The sequence below is a fragment of the Phalacrocorax aristotelis genome, chromosome 12, assembly GCF_949628215.1.
Source record: "Phalacrocorax aristotelis chromosome 12, bGulAri2.1, whole genome shotgun sequence".
Lineage (NCBI taxonomy): Eukaryota > Metazoa > Chordata > Aves > Suliformes > Phalacrocoracidae > Phalacrocorax > Phalacrocorax aristotelis.
Genome location: NC_134287.1, coordinates 8,555,003 through 8,579,682, shown reverse-complemented (window position 1 = coordinate 8,579,682; position 24,680 = coordinate 8,555,003). Strand labels below are relative to the sequence as shown.

At 42.0% G+C, this 24,680-nt stretch overlaps 1 protein-coding gene across 5 annotated transcripts in view; it reads left to right on the top strand.

The window, feature by feature from the left end:
- Positions 1-10,232: 10,232 nt before the first annotated feature.
- Positions 10,233-24,680, top strand: part of SLF2 (SMC5/6 complex localization factor 2) — a 35,619-nt gene continuing 21,171 nt past the window's right edge. The window contains exons 1-5 of one of the 5 annotated variants that reach the window (XM_075108225.1): positions 10,233-10,463; positions 18,459-18,502; positions 18,959-19,656; positions 20,728-20,782; positions 22,057-23,219. In XM_075108225.1, the coding sequence (XP_074964326.1) occupies positions 10,459-10,463; positions 18,459-18,502; positions 18,959-19,656; positions 20,728-20,782; positions 22,057-23,219 (1,965 nt within the window). In that variant the 5' untranslated portion in view covers positions 10,233-10,458. Of the gene's footprint in view, positions 10,464-13,861; positions 14,130-16,358; positions 16,474-18,458; positions 18,503-18,958; positions 19,657-20,727; positions 20,798-22,056; positions 23,220-24,680 lie in introns of those variants that run through there. The other 4 variants (XM_075108224.1, XM_075108223.1, XM_075108226.1 and 1 more) reach the window with 4 other exon arrangements.

The window sequence follows — 24,680 nt, the reverse complement described above, 5'->3', positions numbered from 1 at the left end:
ACTCGGTTAAATTAAAGCATATATGAGCTGGAGCTATTGGTGTGAAAATGCAGAAGGACCTTTATTTCTACACATGCACACACACTTATTTCAGCCAAAACACTCTGGGATAGCAAAAAAAAAATTATTTAATGAGCCAGGAAAAGCTATTTTGATGGAACCAGGTGAAGCTGCACTTAGAGTACTAGGATGGGAGAGCTGAAGCAGTGGCACCCTTTAGCAGAGGGCAGCGAGCAATGAACTGTCTTGCACAGCTGTGGCTGATAGGGAGCATGGATGAAACTAATTGATTTAATTGATTAGAGTCTTGTCTTGACAAGTTAAACTCTTCCCTTAGAAGGAACTAAAGGGAATTTCTTTGGCCCAGATGAGGGAAGTGTAAGAATACCTTCTAAATTATAACCATTTCTTATATTTTTGTGGCCCGTTTAATGAAGCTGTAAATGTTTAATGCTTTGTATGACTCAACTCTACCATTTCACAGTTTTAATATAGGAAATGCTTTCTAGATGAGTTCATGATATAGCATGCTTTGTATATTAAAAAACACGTTCAATTTCTTGAAGGCTATTACATGAAAAGAAAGGTATTAGAATCATAGAGGCTCTTTTCTATAAACAAGATCATTAAAATGTTACTTACAAGTTAATTATAAACTGGGGATGACACACAATATAGAGTTAAAGGCATAGCTGAGCTCCAAACCGTTTCATTATCAGAGATGATATTCAGATAATCAAACTCAGCTAGCCTGTTGCAAATACTAACTTTCTACCTAGAAATAGAGTTTCTAAGGATTAAAATGTCAATAGAGGTTTTAGAAGGTCACTCAGATTTCCCAAGGATTACTTTGGAACTGCACCAGTTTGTCTTAGCTCAGGGTTTGACCTGGGGATCAGTGCAGACTGTTTATGTAGATGCCAGAGTCAACAGTTCATCATTAAGTGGCAGATAAGCTACTGAGGAAGATACCTATGGGAGTCCCAGGGTGGCTCTCCAGTGTAACCCTGAAATCAGAACGCGGTTTGGTTGCAAGTAGGATGCTGTAGTAGAGGGAGCCCATTTTAGTAATGCTCAGTGATGAAAATGAGAAGTAGAGCTTGGGGACACACACCAATTATCTCTCTTCTTTAGCCAAACTGGGAATACTGAATGTAGGAATTGAACAGTAAAGAAAAGCAGGTGAGGAATAATCCAATAACTGATTTTTTTAAATTTCCTGAGACGATATACCTAAAGGTCCTTGTGGAGAAATGACTTCTTGCAAGACCATTGACAATTCTTCTAAATCTAGGTCCCAGAAGGCTGGGAGGCAGAACTGCAGCCAGCTACCCGACTGTTACTGCGGCTGAAGTGGATGCCTGCTGCAGCTGTAAGAGAAACACACTAAAACTTCAGTATTAGTTTGTTTTCAGGCCAGACAGAAGAGGCCAGAAGTACGAGGCCTCGGTCCTGGCTTGTTACGCTAGTTACCACCTTGTTACGAGAACTGCCTGTGTGAAGTGGAGCTTGGGACCAGACACTGTTACAATTCCCAGTTTAAGTGTGACGTAGCAGCAAAGGCTTTGAAAATACAGTCATGGGTTGAAAGCAGAGAGAGAGAGAACTATAAAAAACTTAATCATGATTGATTATTGAAAAAATGTAGCCTTGAGAGCTGGGAAAAGGCTGCTTTTGCCTTAAGGAAGGAAGAAGCTGCTTAGCAACTGGGAGGGGGGCACAAACCCAGGCAGGAATGTAATAAAAGTATGTGCCCGAGCCTGGGAAAGTAATGTCCCTTCCCTGGGAGCGCTCTGTCCAGAGGCAGAGAACAAGTGCTGGCCACTCATGAGAAATTCCAACAGGTTTAGAGGGGTAAGATCTCTGGTTTGGGCTGGGGAAGACAGAGGGTGCCTATTTCAGTTTCGACTGTTCTTGTTGACAGGCTCTGGGGCCTGAAAACATCTATGACTTTGACCATCACAGGCCATAGTTGCCAGCATTGGCTGTACAGTGTCAGCTCCATGGTACTGAATGTTTGCAGCTAATTTAGGATAAAGCACTAGCTGCTTTGAATATATGGTGATCATGTGGATCATCACTGGGTCTTGGACTAGATCATCTTCAAAGGTTCCTTCCAACCCGTTCTATGTTTAAGAACTAATGTGTAGTAATAATGTTCAATAGGGTGAGAATTATTGGCATGAAGTGTTTGTAATGAATGCCAGTATAGTAAAATTATTTTAAAGCTTTAAACTGGTATGATTTATCAGTCTAAGCACCCCTGTCACAGTGATCTCTAATTCCCTAATGCATATGTGTATATTCAGTTGCAACCACATCTGCACTTGCTCATTAGCATGCGCTTGACGCCAAAACACACTGCGTCCTGCCCAATAGGAGGATGAAACAAGAGATAAAGGAGTTACGAAGGAATTAGGGACAATAATTAAAGTGACAAAGGAAGCAAGGCTTCATTACTTCAGCTACCGAAGGCATACTTGGTTTGTATCAGAGCTTTGGGGTATTTTTTAATTTTTATTTTATCACCTAGAGAATACCAAATTTCTAGGAGAAAGTGCTAAAAGCAGTTCTGGGCCTATATTCTGTCTGCTAGGTGTCTGTATGGAGGCAGCTGCCTCCATATTTCTTCCAAATACTGCCTTTGAGAGGTGCCACCTGAGATTTAAGTGTGCATATATTCTTCCACTGCTTGGTTTAGCAATTTAATTTAGTTTTCACTATGCCTGCATATATCTAAATTTACAAAAATCAGATTGATTTCTTTGAATGCTGTGTGACCTCCAGCTCCCTGATTACCCTGGGACTTGGTCACTAGCAGTGTGTTTACACATAGTCGCTATAAAGTGTGACTCCAACTAGTAAGTATATCTGAAACCACTTTCAAACTACCAAGCTCAGAAATCCCTAACAATGCAGCCCTGCAGAACAGAATTTGGCAATGTATATTTGCTTATTTGAGCATGTACATTTAGGTATCTGTCTGTCTTGACATGCAGCCTGCAAAACTGACATGAGGGGGTTTTGCCTAAATTGCACCAGTTCCTGGCCATCTGAACTGTGTTCAGTTGTACTTAGGTGAGTTACTAAGGGCTTGATGCCAGAAGAGGAGGATTTATTGGCTAAAGTTTTACAGGAGCCTGTCCAGGGTCCAAGGGCATTCAGTGTTTTCATTCAGAGTCCATATAATGGTGTAAAAGGTGTATGTATACCTTACTACATTTGCAGAGTATGTTTGTTAAACTGTTGTGAATTTGGAAGGGATGGTGAGCACTGGAGTTAAAAGTTATCTTGAGAAATAGTTTCAGGGAATGCATTAAGGAGTGGTACGAAGGATTGCAGTGCGTTAAAGCAGTGAGCGGCAGGACTGTCAGATGGAGAGTGACTGTTCAGCAACAGCTCTGCCAGAAATGATCTGCAGGTTGTAGAAAATCACAGCTGTATGGGGGGGTGGGAATCCTAGGTGTGTGAGCAGGAGTTTTTCCTGCAGGTATAGGGATAGATGCTTCTGCTGTACACTGGGCTGCTGTGGCAATACTGTGTGCAGGTTTGTACTTGTCCTTCAGTAAAGCTGTGAATCACTCGAGGGAATTCAGAGGAAAGCAATTAGTGGTGCACTATAGCAATACCTGATCTTTCTTAGGTGGAAATTGTTGTAGCCAGCCCTGTGTGCTGCCCAATTTTGTGCATTTCTAGCAGTGATTTGGCTTTAGATCCAAGAAAAAGCGTATGACTCATCCCAGCTATCTGTGATATGGTCCAGTGTGGGGGAGCTTGCTGGAGTGCTAGACTGGGAGGGTGTAGAAAAACATACAAGACTGTAGGAAGATGAGATGTATGCTGCACTTCCTGCCCTATGCCTGTAAAAAATATTAATGTAACATGATTTAATGTGAAACTTTATGAAAAGGGATGTTTACTTTAAAGGAAACTTATTCACTCATATTGTCACACATTTCACAACCACATACATGTGGACTCCCAAGGCACGTGTCACAGCTCACGAGGATCCTTTGTGTAACACAAAGGATGAGGTGTTGGCTGCCAAATCCTTGCTCCATCTTCTGCGTTCCTCTTGATCATACCAGGTCTAGTTTTTGAGTTGGTTTGAACCAATTTTTTTGAAGGTCTTTTACTCCTTTAAGAAGTCAAAAAGTTATTGCAGTGAATTTTTTTTGCCCTAAGAATCTTTCTTCTTCCTCCATAAGTCTTAGACAAGGTGGCTGCCCATTGTCTTTGTCTCATTGTGGGTAGCCATATGGCCAGTTTGCCCTCCCGTTAGGTCAGCAGAAAGCAGTGGCATATACAAGGTGACACAACCTTGTCACTATCCTCCTGTTATTGGAGCACAGGTCTCCTGATGAGTTGTTTCTGCTATGGCCTTATCAGAGCACAGGCTTCACGATGTAAACAACTCATTTGTCAATGTTTTAGTCTGATTGCTGTTGATCATGGTTTTGGTTGTTGATACAAGCCTCTCTTCTAGCCCTTGCTTAATTAATAGCTTTTGCTGGTGCTTTCCTTCATATCAACCTTAGTATTTCTGCTAAGAGTATCTGTATTTCTATCTGAACGCTGGCCTTTGCGGAACAGGTAGATGTGTGTGGTGTATTGTGGTCTGTAGCATTTTGTAGGTGTGCAATGACTTTTAGAACTGGTCCCTTCACAGGCTGTCCACAACGCTTGCTGCCACCCTGGTATTGGTCGTAAAACTGAGACTCCAGATTAGCACTTACAGCTTGCATTTATGTTCAGCGGATGTTGGCTTTTGCCAGTTTGCTAAATGTCTCAAACTAATCGTTCTGCTAGAGTCATTATGCCTGTCTTCTGCAGGCCAGCTGGTATCTCAGGCATATTTGTGATATTGGTGACAAATTAAAAACCCAAGCCAAACACCTTTCATGTTACCAAGCACAGATCTGAACACCCAGCTGGTTAACTTACTGGCCTAACCTCTTTTTCTATTAACATCTAACTCTCTTCTGCTTTTTCAAAGCCTGTTCCTCTTTCACCAAGCCAGGATGATGTAATCTACTAGGCTTTTTCCTCACTGAAGTGACAACTGGGTGGTCCCCAGCTTCTAGGTGAAATAGCTGATCCTGCAGACTTAGCTGGTTGCTAAAGAAAAAGTCCTTTAACAAAGATTTGCTAGTTCTTGCCACCTTTGATATATCGGCTTTCCGTTTGTTCACTCACATATGTGGAACTTAGATTAAGAATAGTAGTAAGGCAGCGTTGAGGGGTTTTACTGACTGACCACATGTCTTGGTTTTGAAATATAACAGAGTATTCATTCACTTTAACTACACATCAAATGTTCTGTCTCTGCTTGCTTGTGATGGGGTCTGTGATTCTTCTCCTGTCCCAGAAGGCATTTCCAAAGTAATTATTTTTCAGGCTGAGCAGCCCCTGACTTCATTAGATCTCTGATTGCAAAAGAAAGATAACATCTGAGGCTGATATAGGGATTCCCTCAATATTCCAAAGATATTTTAAGAGTTTGGTCACAGCATACATGTATGTGGGAGAAGAGGAGAGAGGTCTGGCAACTTTGACTAGCTGACTGAACTTACCAACTCAAATTTCTGTTGCATGTTATGCTGAATTCAATGTGTTCATGTTGTGGAGAAGAAGCCAGAGAAACATCAATAAACTGCCGAAGAAAAACCCTTTTCATTGACTTCTAGCAGTGGATTGCCCCTTATTCCTATATTTTGTTTGACCTTTGTGTCAAGAGTGATTACCCTTTGCAGAAACGATCAGCGATAAACAGGACGTTTACTGAGAATATAGCACTCCTCCAAGAGACAGCCCTCCTGGAAAGGGATCTGCAAGGACAGGAACTGGCTTTGGCAAATGTTAACATGATAGATGACGTCTGCTGAAGAAGCCATGGGTGAAGGCCATTTCCATTTTTACTTGCATTTGCTTAAGCTGTAAACCAAGTTATTTCTAGTGCTCGTGATGAGGGAATTTTGTGTGTGTGGATACATGGCTCTTGCCTATGAAGTTTATGTATTGAGAGTCCTGGCACTGATAACTTCGAAAGGCTTAAATAATTAAAAGATAGGGTATAGGAGAAGCACAATAGGTGAAACTTAACTGACCTAGATTGATTTGAAATTTTCCATGAAAATGATTGTGGGAATGGATACACTTGACAGGAGAATGATCAGTGTGTGATAAAGGTGTGAGCAAACTATTTAGTAATTAGTAAGTGTATATTCAAGTAGTAGAATTATTATGTTACACAAAGCCAGGACAGATGATATTTTCTATACAATGTGCCCCTTGACACATCAGTGCAATACTGCCAGCTTTTTGTCCAGCCAGAAAAAGGGAACTAGTGTATTAGTTGAGTTCCTGGCTAGAGATGCCGATCCCCTGGATGAAGCAGGCTCTGAAAGAAAAGCAAATAGATCACAATCTTTAGATACGAAAACTCCCCACTGATGAAACTATTATTGCAGTTGAAATCGGTACCATAAATATTCTCTCCAGATGTTCACCTAAACAAAAGTGCAGTCTTCTACTCTGAGCTGCATGTCAGGATATCAGTGTCTGCAGCATACCTGGAGTGTTTGTGTCCAAAACCCCCTTCTAAGCTTAACAGACTCTACAGGCACATCTAGGTGCACATGGGTGGAGAAATAGTTACCAGAAAACAGGAAACTGAAGAGAGGAAAAACACATGCTGAGAGGAAGTGTGCAAAAGTGTCCCAGGAATGGATAAGCTCCAGAGCCAAGGGGTCTTGCTGAATCTGCAGGAACGGATGATCCCAGGACATAGTCAGATGAGCCTACACAAGGCCACCAGTGCACATGCCATCAACAACAGGTTTATAACTCAGGCCATATCCAAGAAGGGGGTGGTGGCCGTACACTGACAAAGGTTACAGGATTACATATGCATCTGCAGAGACAGATGGGACTTCCTGAGCATTGACCCTGAAGCCACTGGCACATCAGTGTGAGCCTCTGTACCTGAGAAAACCACTGTCAACAACTTCCCCTTCCCCACCAGGTAACAATGAGTGATTGCATGTGTGTGAATCATGAAAGAAAATTTAATTTACTGTCTGGACAGTTATTGGTTATTAATAAGTCTACTATAACAGCTTAATAAAAGGTATGCTAACAAATATTTGTTGATCTGTTTCTCCCCAAACCTGATCCTGTATCAGGGAAAAAGCAATTTACAACACTTAAACTCCAAGGGGAGAAGACTTAGGACAATACCTGTCTTTGGCCTTACATGTCAATCCCCACAGTTCCTTAGAGAAATCTCCCTTTTGCAGCCTCACTGCTAGTGTTTGCTTCTGTTCTTGAAGTTAATGTTCTAGGAGAGTTTCACGGTCCTCTACCACTTCAGAAAACTGTCTTCTCTTTTCACTCCAAGTCCTCTGAGGTAGCACAAGGTCAGTGGTTTTTTGAATGACTTACCCTTTGCTGTGCCTTTGGTGAAGTCAGGCATATTAAAACAAGGTGGGAATGAACAGAGTCATTAATGAAACAGGAGGACCCTAGAATTTCAAATAATGTGGTTAGGATATGTATTTCCAATTGTCACCGAAAACCGGGAATAAAGCTCCTTAACACTGGGCGTATTAAAGAGCAGGCATTACTTTATTCGGCACCGGGTGTATAGGGGACCTCTCTGCCTAGCATGCACACCTACTATAATTCCTTTTTGACATTTATACATGAAAGTTAACACACCATGCCTATCTAATACAAAATCATTTACCTGACTGAGTATCCTCTTCTTCCATTGGTTCTGTATCTTTTCCACTTAATTTTAAAGCTACAGTGTGACTTTAATTCACTGCACATGCTCAGGAGGAGTAGGGAGGGTAGTCCTTTTGTCCCTCAATTGAGTCGGTGGTCGCAATCTCCCCCTGCTGGAATTACCTTCCCCCCAGTTACTGGGCTTCGGCAATTGTCCAGTTTTTCAGCGCCTTCTGGGGCAAGATGTTCCCTTTTATCACTGCTGACTGATTTGTGGCCTTCCCGTATCTTTGTACATCTTCTTTGTAGCAGGATGTTTCCACTGTCAGTCCTTGAAGTCCTACTAATATGTATTCTTTTAGGAGGTTCTTGTTAATAAGGCGTTCATTGCAAATACCCTTCTATCTGGCCTAAGCATTATTTACTACCTTGAATATTCTAATATTCCTAGATGTTAGTTTCCACTCCTAACTGTGATCCTTTCTTAACTATTAATAACTCTTGTGCTATTTCCATTTCACCCAAGAATATACAGCAACATGGAGCTTTGAAACAGTCATGTTATACAGTGAATGCAGGTTCATAGCTTAAGGTGGCCACCCATGTACAATGCCCTAAATGTCATACTGATAGAGTTAGAGCTGTTGTGACTAAAACTTGTTGCTTTGGGGGAGTCAGAAAGGCTTCAAGACAAGAAGCGCCTAAACAAAATTTATGACGCAGATGTACAGAACCATAAAGATAAGGACACCGCAGAACTACCAGACTCCTATCAGAAGACCTCCTCTGTGGTACTGTAATGTCACCAAACTCCTGCCTGGAAACGACCTCATGATCCCTGGAGGTTCTACTCAGAAGCACCCAGGACAAACACGCAACAGCCTCACGACTGCCACTGCTCTAAGGGGCCTCAGGCAAGAAGGTACTCGAGGGCATAACCTTCGCAAGCCTGATGGGGAACACTCTGGAGGGATGCAAACAGCCTAGCAGCAGGCGCCAGTCGAAACCACGACAAAAGGAACTAAGAACATCTCTGCCTAGATAAGAGTCAGAACACCACTTGAAACCAACATACCTTGCAATACACTGTGACAAGATTACTCGATCGGCTAACTCATGACCATATGTGGAAGAAGGACTCAGCATTCATGGGAAGGACACAAAAAACTACCCCTTCAACAAACCACTAGGGACCACCAGAGACCACCTGACACATCTTCAGGTGCTCCTAAGGGACTTAAAATGCATGGGTAATTAAGATGCAAGTATTATAATTAGTTCCAGAAAATCTAATGCATATGTATATAACTGAGCCATATAAACTTTGTCCATCATAACTTGCGAGATGCACATTAGGAGTGATCCCCTGTGCGTCCAGAGCTGCAATAAAGAATACCTGCTTAACAGTAATTCAGATTATTGAGTCCTAATTTTGGCTTTTCACAGCATCAATACACTATGTGATTTTGCAACCTGCAGCACCTCCACCTTTGTTTAGGTCAGGGCTTGCAAATCACCCCCTGGAAAACTGTGTTCTTCTCACAAATTGTTTGAAGAGGACGTTTGATGTTTGAACACAGATTATAGCCTCTTCTGACTGCTGAGAGTCGCCCCGAGGGTGCAAACGTGATGGCCCATATATCTAAATGTACTTCCCCACAAGTGATCTCCTGGCTCTGTGTGCATTGGCCATGTATGGCCACTTGGGTGGTTGCTCCTTTGCAACAAAGAAGAGCCTAACACAGGTGGTGGTTGCAGTTGTTGGGAGGGCTGGAAGCTGGAGTGTGTCCAAGAAAGTCTCTTCTGCCAGAGGAGCAGGTATCTCCACAGAACTCCTTAGGTGAGGTATCTACAAGGGGAAGGAACAACTTTGTTCCCTTTCTACAAATAAATTTGAGGTATTAACTATCTCTGTGGCTTCTGAAATTGAAAGCAAACTAAAACTGTTCAGGAAACTGATTTGTTGGGGTTTTTTTTGTTTGGTTTTTTTTGTGTGTTGTTTTGTTTTTTTTTTAACAGTATGATTTCAGCTACCATTCTAAGACTTCTAAAATACCTAGTTTCTAAAGTAAGGTAATTCTGTGGTGATGGGTGGTTTTCTAGAAGAGAGGCTGAAGGTACTGACGTATTTAAATGGCAATTGAACAATCCTGAAGCCCAGCTAGGCTTTCAAAAGCCTAAGGGCAATTTCTTCACAGAGTAGAAATGGTGCTTTGATTTCACCTCCTTTGTTCCTCTGACAAAAGCATGTGTTCCCTCTCAGATTCAGGGCTTTTAACTCTATTTAGAATATTTATATTAAAAAATTATAATAAAGATCACGTGGTTGTGACTGACAGGTTTCAGATGATAACGGGCTGAGGCCAAATCACAGTTCTTTATCGTGATATAGTTGTGTTGTGGCCAACCCATTTCCGTGTGGATATTGCTTCAAACCTCTGCACCCTGGGATACTTCCTGCTTTTGCTTGAAAATAAAAGCATGAGTCATTCTGTAAGGCAAGTAAGGAAGAGATTAAATAAATAGAAGACTGACTCACATAATACCCCCAGTACAGTTCCAGATCTACCTGTAAAACCTTCTCAAGTTTCCCAGATTTGTACTTTTTTGAAGTTTCTGGTTGTTTGTGGAAGTTCAGACTGCTTGATGGGAAGGACTAATACAACTGAAAATCAGTAACATGGGATTGGGCAGGAGGCAAATTATTTTCCAATTTCTTTGAAGCAAAGCATGAGGTAAGTGTCTACTAGCTTTTGTTTAATTTGGAGGAAGGGAATTGTAAGCAGTGAAGGGCTCCCAAATTGCCAGGGAAAGTAAGATTCCTTCTTTCTTGAGAATAATTATTATCTATAGTGATAAGAGTTATTCTAAATCAAGGAGGTATAAAAAGTAGTTAGAGTATTATGATTACTTACTGATAGCATTACTTGTGTGCCTAATGAGTGTTGTTACTATTTATTTATTTGAAAATAAGACCTACTGTAGTGTAACCAGGGTGATGAAGTTAACCAAACATGGATGCTGCTATACCATCCAACTGAACATTCAGTCTGGGAACAATCAATGTATTCGTTAATCTGTATTTCAGTCATTAGTTAATCCTTAATGTAAGAGATAATGCGTTTCTGTCAGAACCCCTCTCCTTTCAGACTCAAAGCCTAATTTCAAGGGTCCAAACCTCTGTTTTAAGGATTAAATTAAAGCCTCACTTTTAGGTAGTAACGATTCAGGGTATAAACGGTTGGGAGTTACTAATACAATCTAGTGTAGCTCAACCAAGGCTAAGATCCGGAGTCAAAATTTAGCCAAGATAAGGAGGTAGCCAAAACAAGAAGAGCCTGCACGATGACTAATCCTTGTTGCTTTAGGGAGTCAAAGAGGCCTCGAGATTCGAAGTACCTAAACAAAGTCACAATGACATTTAGCCTTAAGAAAAGCAGACATACAGAGCCATAAAGATAAGGAACTTCAGAGCAGACACTAAACCAGAACAGAGCACTCCTCAAGGGCAGTACATAGGTAATCTCAGAACTGAGTTTGTGCAAACACAAGGGTTAACTAGCGGACACAGGGAGGAAGAGCATGTCCTTCGCCCAGAGTCCCCTGACAACCACCCGGAGACACCAATAGGCATGAGCAAATAGGCCTGAATATGTATATCTTTTATCAGAAAGTTAATGAATATGTGTATGAAGCATGTGCTTAACTGGCACAATGAGACCTGACAGGGTGCGCACGTTAGGAGGAGCGATCCCCTGTGCATCCGACGCCGCAAATAAAGAATGCCTGCCTTTTAACAGTACATTGGTGTTATGAGGTTCATTCCCGATTTCGGTGACAGTAAGGCACGTATTAGTTCAAACAGCATGTGTGCATGTACAGCTCTCTTGCTTGGGGGTGGGGGACCAACCAAACAAGCCGATACCATTACAGCTGTTCCACCTTTTTCTTACTTCCCCCACTGTCCTCAATGCCACAATACCCCACCTTCTGCAGTTTCTGTATTTCAGGCACTTGCCATAAGCAGGTTATTATAAGCCATGTTATTACTTAGGTAATTACTGTTTTTTGTGTCCTTGAAGTCTCCTCCTTATGAGAAACAGCTTCTCCTTGCCATCACCAATGCTCGAATCAGACTTTCTGTAAAAGCTGTTTGGTGTCTCCACATTTCCTGCAAACTTACCAATGCATTCCCTATCTGACCCTTCTGTTGTGTTTTGTAACTGTCTACATCTCCAGGTCATATAACTGCAAAAATGCCCCAAGGGCTATTGCCATTTTGCAGGGTTAAAGTATTAAACTGAAAGTTAAATTAAATGTTTATATTACTTCAATTTCATCTGCTCCTTCAATGTGACATAAAAATATTTCTGGAATTCCTGGCTAACACTGGGCATGAAACTTTGCTTTAACTCTTTATTAGGCAGTAATTCAAGTGCACATTATCGTCTTTTCAAGCAAATCTATATGACTGCAAGCCTACCTGTTCTTCATTTGTTGCCCAAGAGAGTTACACCAAGCATAAATGTGGACTGGTTGTACTGTTGTGTGTGATGGGTCTTGAAGTGCGTTGGCAAACAATGTGATCCCCTCCTGGTAGGTTTCTTACAAACATAATAGTCAGAGATGGTCCCTGGGGCAGAGAGCTCACAGCTGAAGACAGTGTGTGTAGGATGGGTTACAGCAAGAAAGGAGGAAGCTACATGATGTGATGGCAGCCTATGTTTTTCTCTTTTGAGGTTGGATTTGAGACATCATAAATTACATGGGTGAAAGCTTTTGAAAAGCAGGCTGAGGGATGGGGCAGGGTGAAAGGGGGTGGGTTGGAGTGCATAGGACATGACAGACTAGGACACTTTAGGTGCTTGAAAAAGTTTCCTATTTTGACTTGTGCTTTCAGTTTTGCGTTGCTGTTATTTCTACTTTGCCGACTTTCCCTAGGCCAGCTGACCTCTGGTAGGGTGTGGAAAGAGACATTAGGTGGGTCACTCCTTTCCATTGGAGTGAATTGTCTCCTGGTGTTTCTGGATCTAAGAAAACATTAAGAAAAGTGTGGCCTTGTTCATCTCCACTCTTAAGCACTCTTAGGCTAAACAAAACCTCAAACAAAAACCCCACCAAACCCCAACAAAACGGATTTCAGCATAAACTGTCCTAGATAACCTTCCAGGCACAGCTATCTCTTATTTCTGCAGACCAAGGGCAGGGATTAGCTTGTGTCCGTGCAATGCCTGCTTTGAAGTGTTAGAGCTACTAGTATGGAGATGTTTTGATACCGCTAATTTTTAGAGGCTAATTATGCAAATTTGCACCGCACATTAGAGATAGCAGTACCGGCTTTCTCTTAACCTTGCAAAACTGCTTCTTCAGGTTGTCTATTTCAGGTTTTTAACCCCGGGCCAAAGTGTTTGAAATGTGGTAGTGCAGCACACAGGGCAATCACACAAAAGATGCATTTTAAGTGGTGGGGTGTGAAGTAAGGTATAGAGTGAAGCTTGGACAGCAGGCTGTGAGGGGGAAGGCACAAGGCTACATGCTGTTTTGGTGGCAGTGAGGGCAATTTCAGAAAAATTAGTCCCATCACAACTTTTTAGTCTCCCAACAGCTGCAAGTTTGTCAGGCGGCGATGGAGGTGGATATGCAATCTGGGTTTTCTCACACATGCAGCATAAGCCCCATGGCCTGCAATTCACGGGCTCTCCTTGGCCACTTTCCTCACGGAGTAGAATTGCCCTAAGCATGTCCCAGGCGGAGGGCGGCCTCCATGAGGGGACGACTGGTGTTGCAGGCCTCCGGCAGAGGAGGTACAGGTGTGTGTGTATGCGGGCGGCGGCGAGAGGCGCCCTGAAAGAACGGGGGTGGGAAGGTGGATGGCGGCGAGAGGCGCCCCGAAGGGACGGGGACGGGCAAGCCCCGCGCGGACCAATCAGAGAGCGGGAACGGGAAGGGGGTGAGCGGCGCGAGACCAAGGCGCCAAACAGCCCTTCCTCCTTTCGGCCGGGGAAAGGACTCTCCCACCTCCCCGCTCTCCTCGCAGCCAGTCCGCGACGGCGCTCCCCTACCCGTCCCGCCCCTGGCGGCAAAGAACCAACGGGAGGCGCTACTCTTTCAGCCGCTCAGCCAATCAGCGACCGAGCCTTAAAAAAAAAAACCACAAAAGCCGCACGGCCCCGGGTGCCCGCACACCGCGGAGCTGAGGGTCGCTTGGGCTGGTCGCCTTTCTTACGGTTGCGGGAGCGGCCGGTCCTCCCGGTCGTCACCCTCTGCTGCGCGGGGTCAGCCGAGTAAACCTGCGCTATGACCCGGCCGCTCGGTGTGGGCGTACCATCACCGGGCCCGCCTGTCACCAGATCCCGACGCCATTTTACGCCGGCGGCCAGAGAGATGGCCCAAGACTTCAGGTATCGTTGAGGAGCGGCGTGGGGGACGGGGGTGGCGGCCGCCGTGAGGCACCGGGCCCGCCCAGCGGGGCGCCGCTCGGCTCCTGGTGTGCAGCGCGCCTCCGGGAGGGGGCGCCCCCGACGGGCGGCTCCCGGCGTGCACCGCGGCGGGGCGGGCGCCAGGGCCGGGGCCAGGGCCGGGGCCAGCACCGGCACTTTGAGGCTTCCTCGGCTACTGGCGGGGAGGCTCGGCCTTTCCGTCCCGGCCAAGCTTGGCAGGTGGTGGGGTGAGACTGTCCGGGAGCATGGCCCTAAGGGGCGGCCGGTGCCCTCCCCGCCGGTAGCCGCACCACCGGGAGTTCCAGCCCTCATGTGCTGGCCCTGGTTTTCACGCCGTGCTGACAGTTTGTTGATCAAGGTGAGGGGTGTCTGGTGGCCAGGCGACCGCACAGCATGTAAACCAGCTGGGGAACGTGTCTGGCCGAGTACTGGCTAGCACCTTCAGCACAACACTCAACATACCTGAGCCTCCCCCCCGCCACGTATGCCCATATGCCCTCCCAGCTTATTCTCGGTGTTTGTTAGTCTGCCTATAGAGCTGGGCAGGCTTCAGCAGCGAGCTTCAGTTGTTGATTCAGCTCTCCAGCCTGTTCTGTCTCTGAACTGTACTGCTAACGGTCCTGGGGGACGAGGTCTCCCGTGAAGACAGAGGCGGTCAATGACAGTTTTTAGACATGATAAACCTCTCTACCAACTAGAAATACAAACTCTGCCAAAGACTTTGAGTCTTTTTCAGAGGCAGCCGAGTTTTTTGCTTCTTGCGGTATCAGGCATCATAATTCTCTTATGCCATTAGCAGCGCCTTATTTTGTTCATTTCTGCTGATCCTCTTCTTTGATAGCCCTGACCTTTGAAGAAAAGGGAGAAAGTAAAAGTTCAGTTGTTCTTCTGTGTTGCTTTTTGCACAAGAAAGCGAAACTACTCTATGTTTTGGTTTTGCTGCAGTCATCGAAAAGACCGTTGTGAGGTTTTAAGTGCAACTTTCTTTTCTGGTTTTGTTGTTGTTATTTCTACACTGCTTTTCAAGATGCTCCATTTTGTCAAAGATGTATTTACATTTTGTAGTTTATTGCTTTGTTATGTGGCTTTGCTCTCTCTGAGCTATTGCTAGTATTTCCAGCACAGATTTTAAAAAGTATGATTTTTATCCAATCAGAGAGAACCACTGATATGGCTGTAAACACTAGTTACTTCTAAAGAATACACAGGGATTTTTTTTTTAAACAAATGCAAGAATTTCTTCCCTCCCTTTTTCATGGAGGTTGTGCCTTTAATTTTGAAAGACCTGAAAGGTCTGTTAGGTGCATCTCCTGGCTGCGTAGCTTTTTTTCTTTGTTAAGCAAGTTCATGTATTTATGGGTTTTGCCTTTTCTTATCTGTGTTTTTTACTGGTCTCCTTGGTGTTACAGTTAAGGTGAGATTTCACAAAAAATGGTGGAATAATTTTTAGTGGGGATAAATATGTTTTGTTGAATTCATATATTTTGCTGAAAAGCATTAACCAGAGCTATGCAGTTGTTGACAAAGATACATTAAACAACTGTGACTTTCATGTCAGGTGAAAAAGAGCAAAAACCGGTAATTATTGTTGCTTCATCAGTTCTTCAGTCTTTTAGGCCTGACTATTTGACCTCTTATTAAAACAACAGTGGAAATCCTCCCGTGAACAGTTATGGGCCTGTTCACATAGAAACTCACTTGTTATTTTTGTACTTTCTTATGTTTGAAAAGCCCAGTACTTTCTTGTGTTCCTCCTTCCACTGTATCACATGCTTTCCTTTTTCACCACTGTTTTTTTTTTTTAAAGTTTCTAGTATACTTCCTTGTCTGAGATGGAATACAGCACTCAATAAATTGTTATTGTTTTAGTTGGACAGTTCCTATTCCTTGTTCTTCCAAAAAGCAGTAGAATGCAAAGTAGAAAATGTCACTAGATAAGGACTTTAAATCAAATAGTCTAAGACAAATCACTCTTCATTCAAGTTTAAATTTTAGGCCTTTTTTTTAGCAGCAATGTCTCTATTCTCTCAGCTATTTTATACAAGGCTTTGTATAATTATGACACAGATATGAATTTTGTTATAAAGCTCTTGTGTTTAGAATAAAACACAATGAAAAGATACAATGATGAGACAGCGGATGTGGGAGGGAGAAAAGCAGTTGTTTGAAATCAGGGGGTGTGGAAAGCCGGAAGAAGATACTAGAATGCTTTGGTTTTGGTTTTGGTTTTGGTTTGTCTTCGAGAGTTGAGTGCGGAGAGGAATCTGAGAGGTGACTGAAGATGAAATTTGGACTGCCGACAGTGGTTGGTATTGCAGATGGGACTTTAACTTGGAAGGAAGAAGTGCAGTTGCTTAGTTTGGAAAACAGAAGAATTTTGGAAAGATATGCAGTGCAGGAAGCTGTGGGCATGGGATGACTTTGCAGCTGCGAGAGCGGTCGGAAGCAAGTGTTGGGAGTGTCCTGAGCAATGCAAGGCAGAGACTGCCTTGCTTGTTAGAGGGTGAGGTCAGGGTGTCAGAGTTGGAGGTGGGCTAGGGCAGAAAGACAAATAAGTCAGTAACAGCAGTAACAGTGAATAAACCTGCAATTTAGTCTTTTGATTCTTATGTTGAACTGAAACTTGGGGACCCTGTTGCTTCAGCTTATGGGAAGAATGGACATGTTTTGGCCTACGTCAAATTAAGCTGGGTCACACTGGGGGCAACTAGTCTTTGACAAATACTTTTTCTGCTCTCTTCAGTAAGCCAAAAAGAGAAGTTTTTATGCACTTGCATGTTCTGATTACAGGTGGCTTTTTGTTCAGTTATGGTATACTCAGACATCACTGCTTGTCAGTAGGCCAATTAAAGGCGGATCAATGCATTGCAAACAGCATTTTGTATTTGTGCAGGTACCAAAAATGTAGAAGCCATGTAGAAAATGCAAAAGTGAAAGTAACAAGCTTATGGAAGGATTAAAAACTAAATCCAAGTTTACTTTGAACAAGTGAGCTGTGAGTTGTTCTGGCCTGAATTTTAAAAATTATTATTGAGTCTGTGAAAACACAGTCACATATGGATGCTTGAATACATTAGCTTAGAATCTGGAATAAGTAAGTTTTGCTTTTGTAATCAGTTACACAGAGAGTAATGATATAGCAATGTTTTGGAAGGCACAGAAAGATCACAGAAGATGGAAGAAGGTCTTAAATGTATTATTCTTGCTTTCTCACACCAATATCATGTTGGAACTGGAAGAGAAACTTCGAAAACAGGCCTCAGTACAGCCTTCAGTCGATAGTAAGCTTCCTTGCTACATGGGAGATGAAGATAGCAAGTTCATAATTCTTAGTGTTTTAATGTTCAAATTGTACTTTACTCAGACAATCTGCTCGTTTTTTAGAAGTGACATTCTTTCACAGAGGAATGCCTTGGTGTTCTCACATTCTACTTATTCTTGCCAGGGAAAATACCTCTGATTAAAAGTTATTGATAATCTTGTTGTGTATATGTAAAAATGAGATGGTCATAGGCTGCTGTGTCTGTTAGAAGCCAGAAGATGCCTGTAATGTGGGGTGGGAGGGATGGCACTGTGTATGGCACGTGTATTTTGTTAAGGGGTAGTGCTGGTACGAGTTCCTGCTGAGGATTCTGGTAACAGCACAGATAGGAATTTGCATCCCAGCCTGGCACCAGATGTGGGGAAAAAAGCAACAAACTGCTGTTTTGGAACTGTTTTTGAAACAGTTCCAAACTGTGGAGGGGTTTGGACAACAGGAAGAAAGTTCAACTAAACCTGTAACTTTACAACTTTCAGATAGAACTTTGTGGTTAGGCTTGATTGTAACTAATATTGCATCAGAGAGGGTTTGGTCACTGATGGTATTGGTAAGGCCAGCTAATTACCACTCTAACACCTCAAAAAAAAATTATAGTAGGAGTTACCAGCTCAGAGTGTTGATGGTGGAGATGGGGAGGTTGTTAACACCATCGCAGAAGGTACTGGTGAGGTCAGTCCCCTTTAAAAAGCTTAGTTTAAGCTGGAAAGGTGGTTAAGACTTACTGGGATGATAAAGAGAACAGTTTGAGGAAGGAAACCGGCAGGCTGGTTTCAATAGTGAAGTGGAGTGAAGGCTAGAAGGTGAGGAGGGTGAGGATGCTTTTTCTGATCTGTCAGAGCTATCAGAAATAAGAGCTGCTGGCATTAAAAAAACTGTAGAAATAACAGCATTTTAATTTTATCACTATTTACTGTATTGGCATTTGGGTATTGTTTTTTTAAAAACATAAAGTTATGTTTTCTCTTCAGAAACCAGACCATTACGGAGTTTTTCAAGCCAGTTTTAAACCAAGGTAAATATATATATTTTTAATTGATTATATTTATATGAGTTTTCATTATATAAACGTGCAGAAATGTAGTCCAATCTCACTCCAAATTGGAGCAACAGTATAAGGAGTATAGCTTACCAAATATGTCAAAATGAGCACATTTAAAATTTTTTCTAATAATGTAACTGAAAATGTTAATTAAAATGAATTTCTTTTGAATAGTGATGTAATTATTTCAAGTTATTGTCTCATGCTTAAGCTAGATTGTGTATAACAGCTGAAGCTGTGACAGAGATCATGTGGTTCTTTTATATGAAACTGCGTGGCAGTAGCAAGACTAAATTAAGTAAATTCATTTTGGATTGCATGTGAGATATAAAATAGCAAGTATTACAGTCCAATAAGACTTTTTTTCCCCAATATTGTGACTGTAAATCATTTGTCTCTTCTTTTTTCTCTTAAACCTTGGCCATAAAGACAGAACTGTGTTGTGCTCAGCAGACAGAGGAAACATAAAAGATGCAGGAATTGGACTGTCAGTTTTACGTGCTGAACGTTTTGAAAAGAAAGTATCTTCGCCGAAGAAGGTCAGAAGAAAAAAGATGCCAGACCAAACACCAAGCACAAGTCCTGTGTTAGATGCTTTTCGGAGGGGAATTAAGGAGAAAAAGGACAGTGTAAACATTTTAGAGAATGGCAAAGCGTGCAAGGCACTGGATTCATTGTACCCAAAAGTTGTGATGCAAAAACTCCTTATTACTGCAGGGTCTCACAGCTGTTTCTTGGCCAAAAAGGATAAAACTGTCAAGTCAGAACAGGGAAGAAATGAGAAGTGTCTGGGTGTAACAAGAGCACCGTTGTCTTGTGGAAATAGTTGGGAACAGAAAACTGACTGTATGGATCTAGAAGGCACTAGTTCAGACTCTGACAAATGGGTTTCATCATCAGAAGCTGATACTCGAAAAGCCTGTGCTAGAAATAATGGCACTGTGAACACCACACCTCTGTGCCAAAACCCAGGGCTTCCCATGAAACTGTCCTGCGCTCCAACCGGCTCTGAACTGAGGTTGTCACTGGAAGCTCTCCGCAGAGAAAGGAAGCGGAAGAAGCATAGAACGAAACCATCTAAGGCACATCGTGGAAAGCCATTCTCAGGAACAAGTCTGTCATGTCAGGTGTGTTTTAAAAGGGTTGTTAAAGGTGGAAATCAGTGGCCCATTGTGCATGTGGGTTTTTTTGTTGGGGTATTTTGGGTTTGGGTTTTTTGTTTGCTTTTGTACGTTTTTTGTTTGGGTGTGTTTTTAAACTTTTTTCAGTATACGATGAGGTTCTTGGTGGTGCCTTTTTCAGATGTAACAAAAGCTTATGCTCTTTTGCTCTTGCTTTGGAGATCTTAGGTCATGCTTGGGTAAGCTTGTTCTCAACTATTTTAGAATAAATGAGAAATCCTGGTTTAAAAGCAGGGGAGATATTCTGGGTTAGATGCAAGCATGAAAATGCAGTGGAAGCTGTAACTGTAAATTGTAATCTGTAGAGAAAATGTCTTTATCTTAAATGTCTTATAACGTTGTGTTTTCTTACAGTGTAGTGTAGGGAACAGCCTGGCAAATTTCTGCTAGTTAGAAGTTGCAGTTAATAGCAGTTCAGATTAATGCACGTAAGCCACAGTATTTAGGTAGAGGTGGGAATGGTCCTATGAAGGATGTAGCATTTCATTACAGGTCGAATTATTATGTTCACTCTTTTACCAACCAAGAAAACCATTTAAAAGGTTGCCGGTTACTTGCAATGATGATCATTATGTGTGCTTCCATAATGTGCTCTGAATGTAACAAAAAAGATTGTTTAGCTTGTGTTGCCTTTTCTCTATATATTTCCCTCTATATTTGCTTGTCTGTGCTTTCTGTTATTTTGTTATTTAAGCTCCTAATGACTTGTCTGAGGAAAGCCAGCTGCACTATGTTGCTGTATAGCCCAGGAACGCAAGTGGCTAATGGCCCTAAAAGTGGAGAGATTTAGAACCGGAGGCCAGTCTGAAGAAAGGATATAAAATTTGGGTGGTGGAAAGTCCTTTTATTGATCTTTGCAGCTGTGTTTTAAATTTTTCTTAAAATGAAGTGTATTACCATATTTCTGGAGGTGTGTGGGACTAAATCTGTGCTGGATTCAACACTTGGCTCAAGACGTCAACATCCTAGTTTTAGAAACTATGTGATTCACTTTATTTTCTCTGTCTTTATTTTTAGGGAAATGAATCTCCTTTAAGAAAAATACATTCTCGTTCAAGGGAGACTGCCTCAGGTAGAAGCAGTGCTGGTAATATGGAATTAATTAAACAGTGACTCTTTTTAATGGCTTTTTTTCTTGAAGTAATGTTTTTCTGTTTTCTCTCAAAAAAAATTGCTGCCTAGCCAAGATTATTTCTAATATATGGCAAGCTTGAAGAGGTTTAAAAGTAATTTGGGATTTTAGTGAAAAACAGATTGTTTGTAACTTAATTAGAAGTCATGGTATTTCTTTGTCTTAAGCACTTAATCCCTGACTATTTTTGTAGTTTCTCTTACAGTTTAGAAAATCCGCATTCACTGTGGCGGTTAACAAATTTTGCCTTTCGGCTTGATACGAAAAGAACATTCTTGTTTAACCAAACACTAAAGTTTAGCTGGTATCCTTGTTGCTTTTTGTCCTTTTTAAGCACATAGCTTTGGTCTACAGTAGGTAGAATTGAATATAAAAAGCTCATGTGGATGGAAGCTTGAGCTAGGTCAGTAGGATGATTAAAAAAAAAAAGGGGGGGTGGACCCAAAACAAGGAGAGTATTCCCATTTTGTGGGTCTGTGGCTGTGCAAACCTGTCACTCTGCTGCTATGCTTTGCTTTCCCCTTGTGCTAGCACTGGACTTGGCCAGTGCTGTGAGGAGCTGATCTGGCTGAAAATTGAGTTGGGAAGTTCTCAGCCACATCAGCTTCATGAAGAAGCTTGCCATGAAATGTCCGGGTGCTGGTGCCAGCTTAAGGCAGGAAGCAGAAAAGCATGGTGGGGAAGGTGGGCTCTGCTGCCATAGAACCATAGCCTGAAAACAGATTTCTTCACATTCTGGACGCTTTTTCGTGAGCATGGTTAAAATTATTGCAATATTTCCAAAATAATTTTCATAATGTTCATTATTTATAACCGCTATATGTAATTACAGGAAGTTTCTTCCAGTCCCATACCTCACCTGGGCTATTGTCTATTTCCAAATTGATTCTAGTGTATAGAAGAAGTTTTCTATCGTGGCTACTGAGCTGCTTTAAAATAAAAGAATTTAATTTAATTTCCAAGTTAGTTGCAGTAATAAAATAACAGTACAGTATCAGCTAGATCTTAATTGTGGTCCACTGTGTTCAAGCAGAATGGAAGTATTTTAGTTTCTGATAAAAAACTTCAGTCATAGTTGTCTTAAAAACAAAAGTTTTTTTTTTTTAAAGGGTAAGCTATTATAGGTTGGTTGTTTTTTGGGTTTTGGTTGGGTTTTTAAAATTATTTTTTAGTCATGACAACAGTGATTTACTTTTTTCTTAAACACTTCCTAGATGACCCATCTCAACCACAGCCAAAGCAGGTGTCAAAAGAAGAGGCATCTTCTCCAAATGCACTGCGAACATCATCTGAGATGGCCGCTGGTATGCGGGGGAGCCAGTGTGAACCTTCGCACTGCCTTAGATTGGAGATGTCTTCTGGGCAGTCCAAACAAATAGATTTGCCTGGGAAAAGAAAACGCGCTGCCATGAGTGTGGATGCAGACAGTTCAAATCAATCTGAATTACCACGTTTGAATGACGCTGCTTTTAGTAGGCAATCTGCACCATGCAAAGATACAAACTCTGACTTTGTAGAAAATATCCTTTTAAAGCCTACTCGTGGTGATGTTCTGCAACTAACGGAGGCTGCTGCTCTGCCTAGACACGATTCTGCTCTTCCAGAGGAACACCTCAACTCAGGCAATGAAAATGAGAAAAATAATTGCTCCTCTGTAGGTTTGCCATCTTCATATTCTGCACACAGTCCTGGTAAAAATAACCACATTTCTGTTGTGGATACCAAAGAGAATCAACTGCAGGTGGTTAACTCATGCTTTTTCTTGGAAAAGTCCTTTACTTTTTCTCAGGAAAAAAGTACTGTGTTGCCTTCTCTCTGTCACTTAACTCAAACTAAAGGTGTGGAATCTCATCTCCAGAATACTGGCTTATCTCAGGTATTGGATGCTAAGAAGCAGCAAGATGGGAAGAGACCAGAAAGACCTGCATACAATAAATCTTACAGTATTCAATTCAGCAACAGTTTTTCAAAAACAAAAGACAAGACTTCAGAAAGTCCTTCTGATTCTTGTTCAGTGGAAGGTTCTGGGAAACCTGCATTCTCAGAAAAGACTGGTAAAAGTGTTCCCCGTTCATTGCCTTTTAAAGAAGGGTGTGTGGATAGCTGCCATATGTCTTCACAACTCTCAGACAAGTTAAAAGTTGAAAGCACCTGTACAGACAAGTCCAAGTTGAACAGAAAAGCAAAAAGCAGCTTTGATAGTGAAGATGATGGTTTGGAATGCAGTCTAAATACTGCTGCTGATGACGATGAAGAAGTATTCTTGCCGCTGCAAGAAATTCTGTCTTCAAGTCCCAAGCCACAGGCAGGAGCCCTGGAGGAACCTTGCCTTGACAGTTTTTCTCAGGACACCATGACTCCATTACTGAAGCTTCATGTAAGTGGCTGAAAAACAAAAAGCATTGCATCAGCTTTGTTATATTGTACTTTTTGGTATGATTTTTTCCTTTATTCATAATGCATGAAAACTCAGAGTTATTTGCCTGCAAAACTCAGCTTAGCTAAGGGTCCTATGCTGTACATTGCAGTGTAGTTGGAGAAAGGGTGCTTTTTACTATGCTTGCCCTTGGAATGGCTGAAAGATGGTTTGTGCAACCACATTGCATTAGCTGTATGCCTTTTGGTGGTTTCTAGGAGTTCTGTTTTTGCTTTTTCCACCTAAAGAAAAAGGCAGGAGGTTACGTTTAGGTGTGTGGGATCTAATGTTTTTGTTTTCCTGATCAGGTAAGATTTTTGAGTTGATATTAGCTAAAGGAAATGGATCTACCCATTGAGAGAGAGATGTGTGCTAGACCCAAGTCATATATCCTTGTCACAGTCTGATCGTCAGAAATCTGTGTACGAGTTCTTGCTCTGTAAGTGTGATGTTTTCTCTGAGGCTGAGTTTCATGGAAATTAGAAGTATTTTAGAAAGGATTTCAAAAAGATGAATGACTTCTCACAAGGGAGAAGTGATGAAGTAGTGCTTGAATACCAGTTTACAGGATATTATGGTGAATAGATCTGTGTGGTTTTTAAAAGTTAGCCTATTTGTTCAATAACAGCTTGTCAAATAAGTTCTTATTTTGAGGTTTTGTTGTGATTTTAAGGTTTTGTTGTAAAATAATCATTTAATGAGGAAGATCCTGGATTAGTATTTAGTGTAGCCTGGACAGCTGACTCTGGGTGACCAAAGGGATATATTCCATCCCACATAGTGTAGTGCTCAGCAATCAAAACCAAGCGGGGGGGAGCTGGTCTGGCATGTAGCCATTCCTTGGAGTCTAGCTGGACATCCTTCTGCTTGTGGGAGGTACTGAGTCATTGCCTTTGCATCACTTTTTCTTTTCCCCCTCACCGCCCCTTCCTTCACTTACTGAACTGTCTTTATCTCGACCCATGAGTTTTCTTGCTTTTGCTCTTCTTATTCACTCCCTTGCACCACTGGGCAGGGAAATGAACAAACTGTGTAGTGCTTAGCTGCTGGCTGGGGTTGGCCCACAGCTATTTCATACAGTAGAAAAGAAACCTGCTGTTAGCAGAACACCTGTATAAATACTCTTGTATGTGTCTCCTCCTGTTTTTAAATCTCTGAAACGGTTTATTTGTTCATTGAGTTTCTCTTGAGTATCTCTGTATGGAGTTACTGAACCGCCATAATTATTTTATCTTTCCTTATCCATTAATTACGCAAGCACATTATAGATCAGACTTTTGTGGTTACATATGTATTCCGCAATCTTAACCAACATGTCTACATAATTAATGGTTAAGATTGATAAACAGATGCAGTCCAGATCAAATGTTTGTGGAACACGAATGTGACCACATCATCTGGCCTATTCTGTTTCTGCATAAT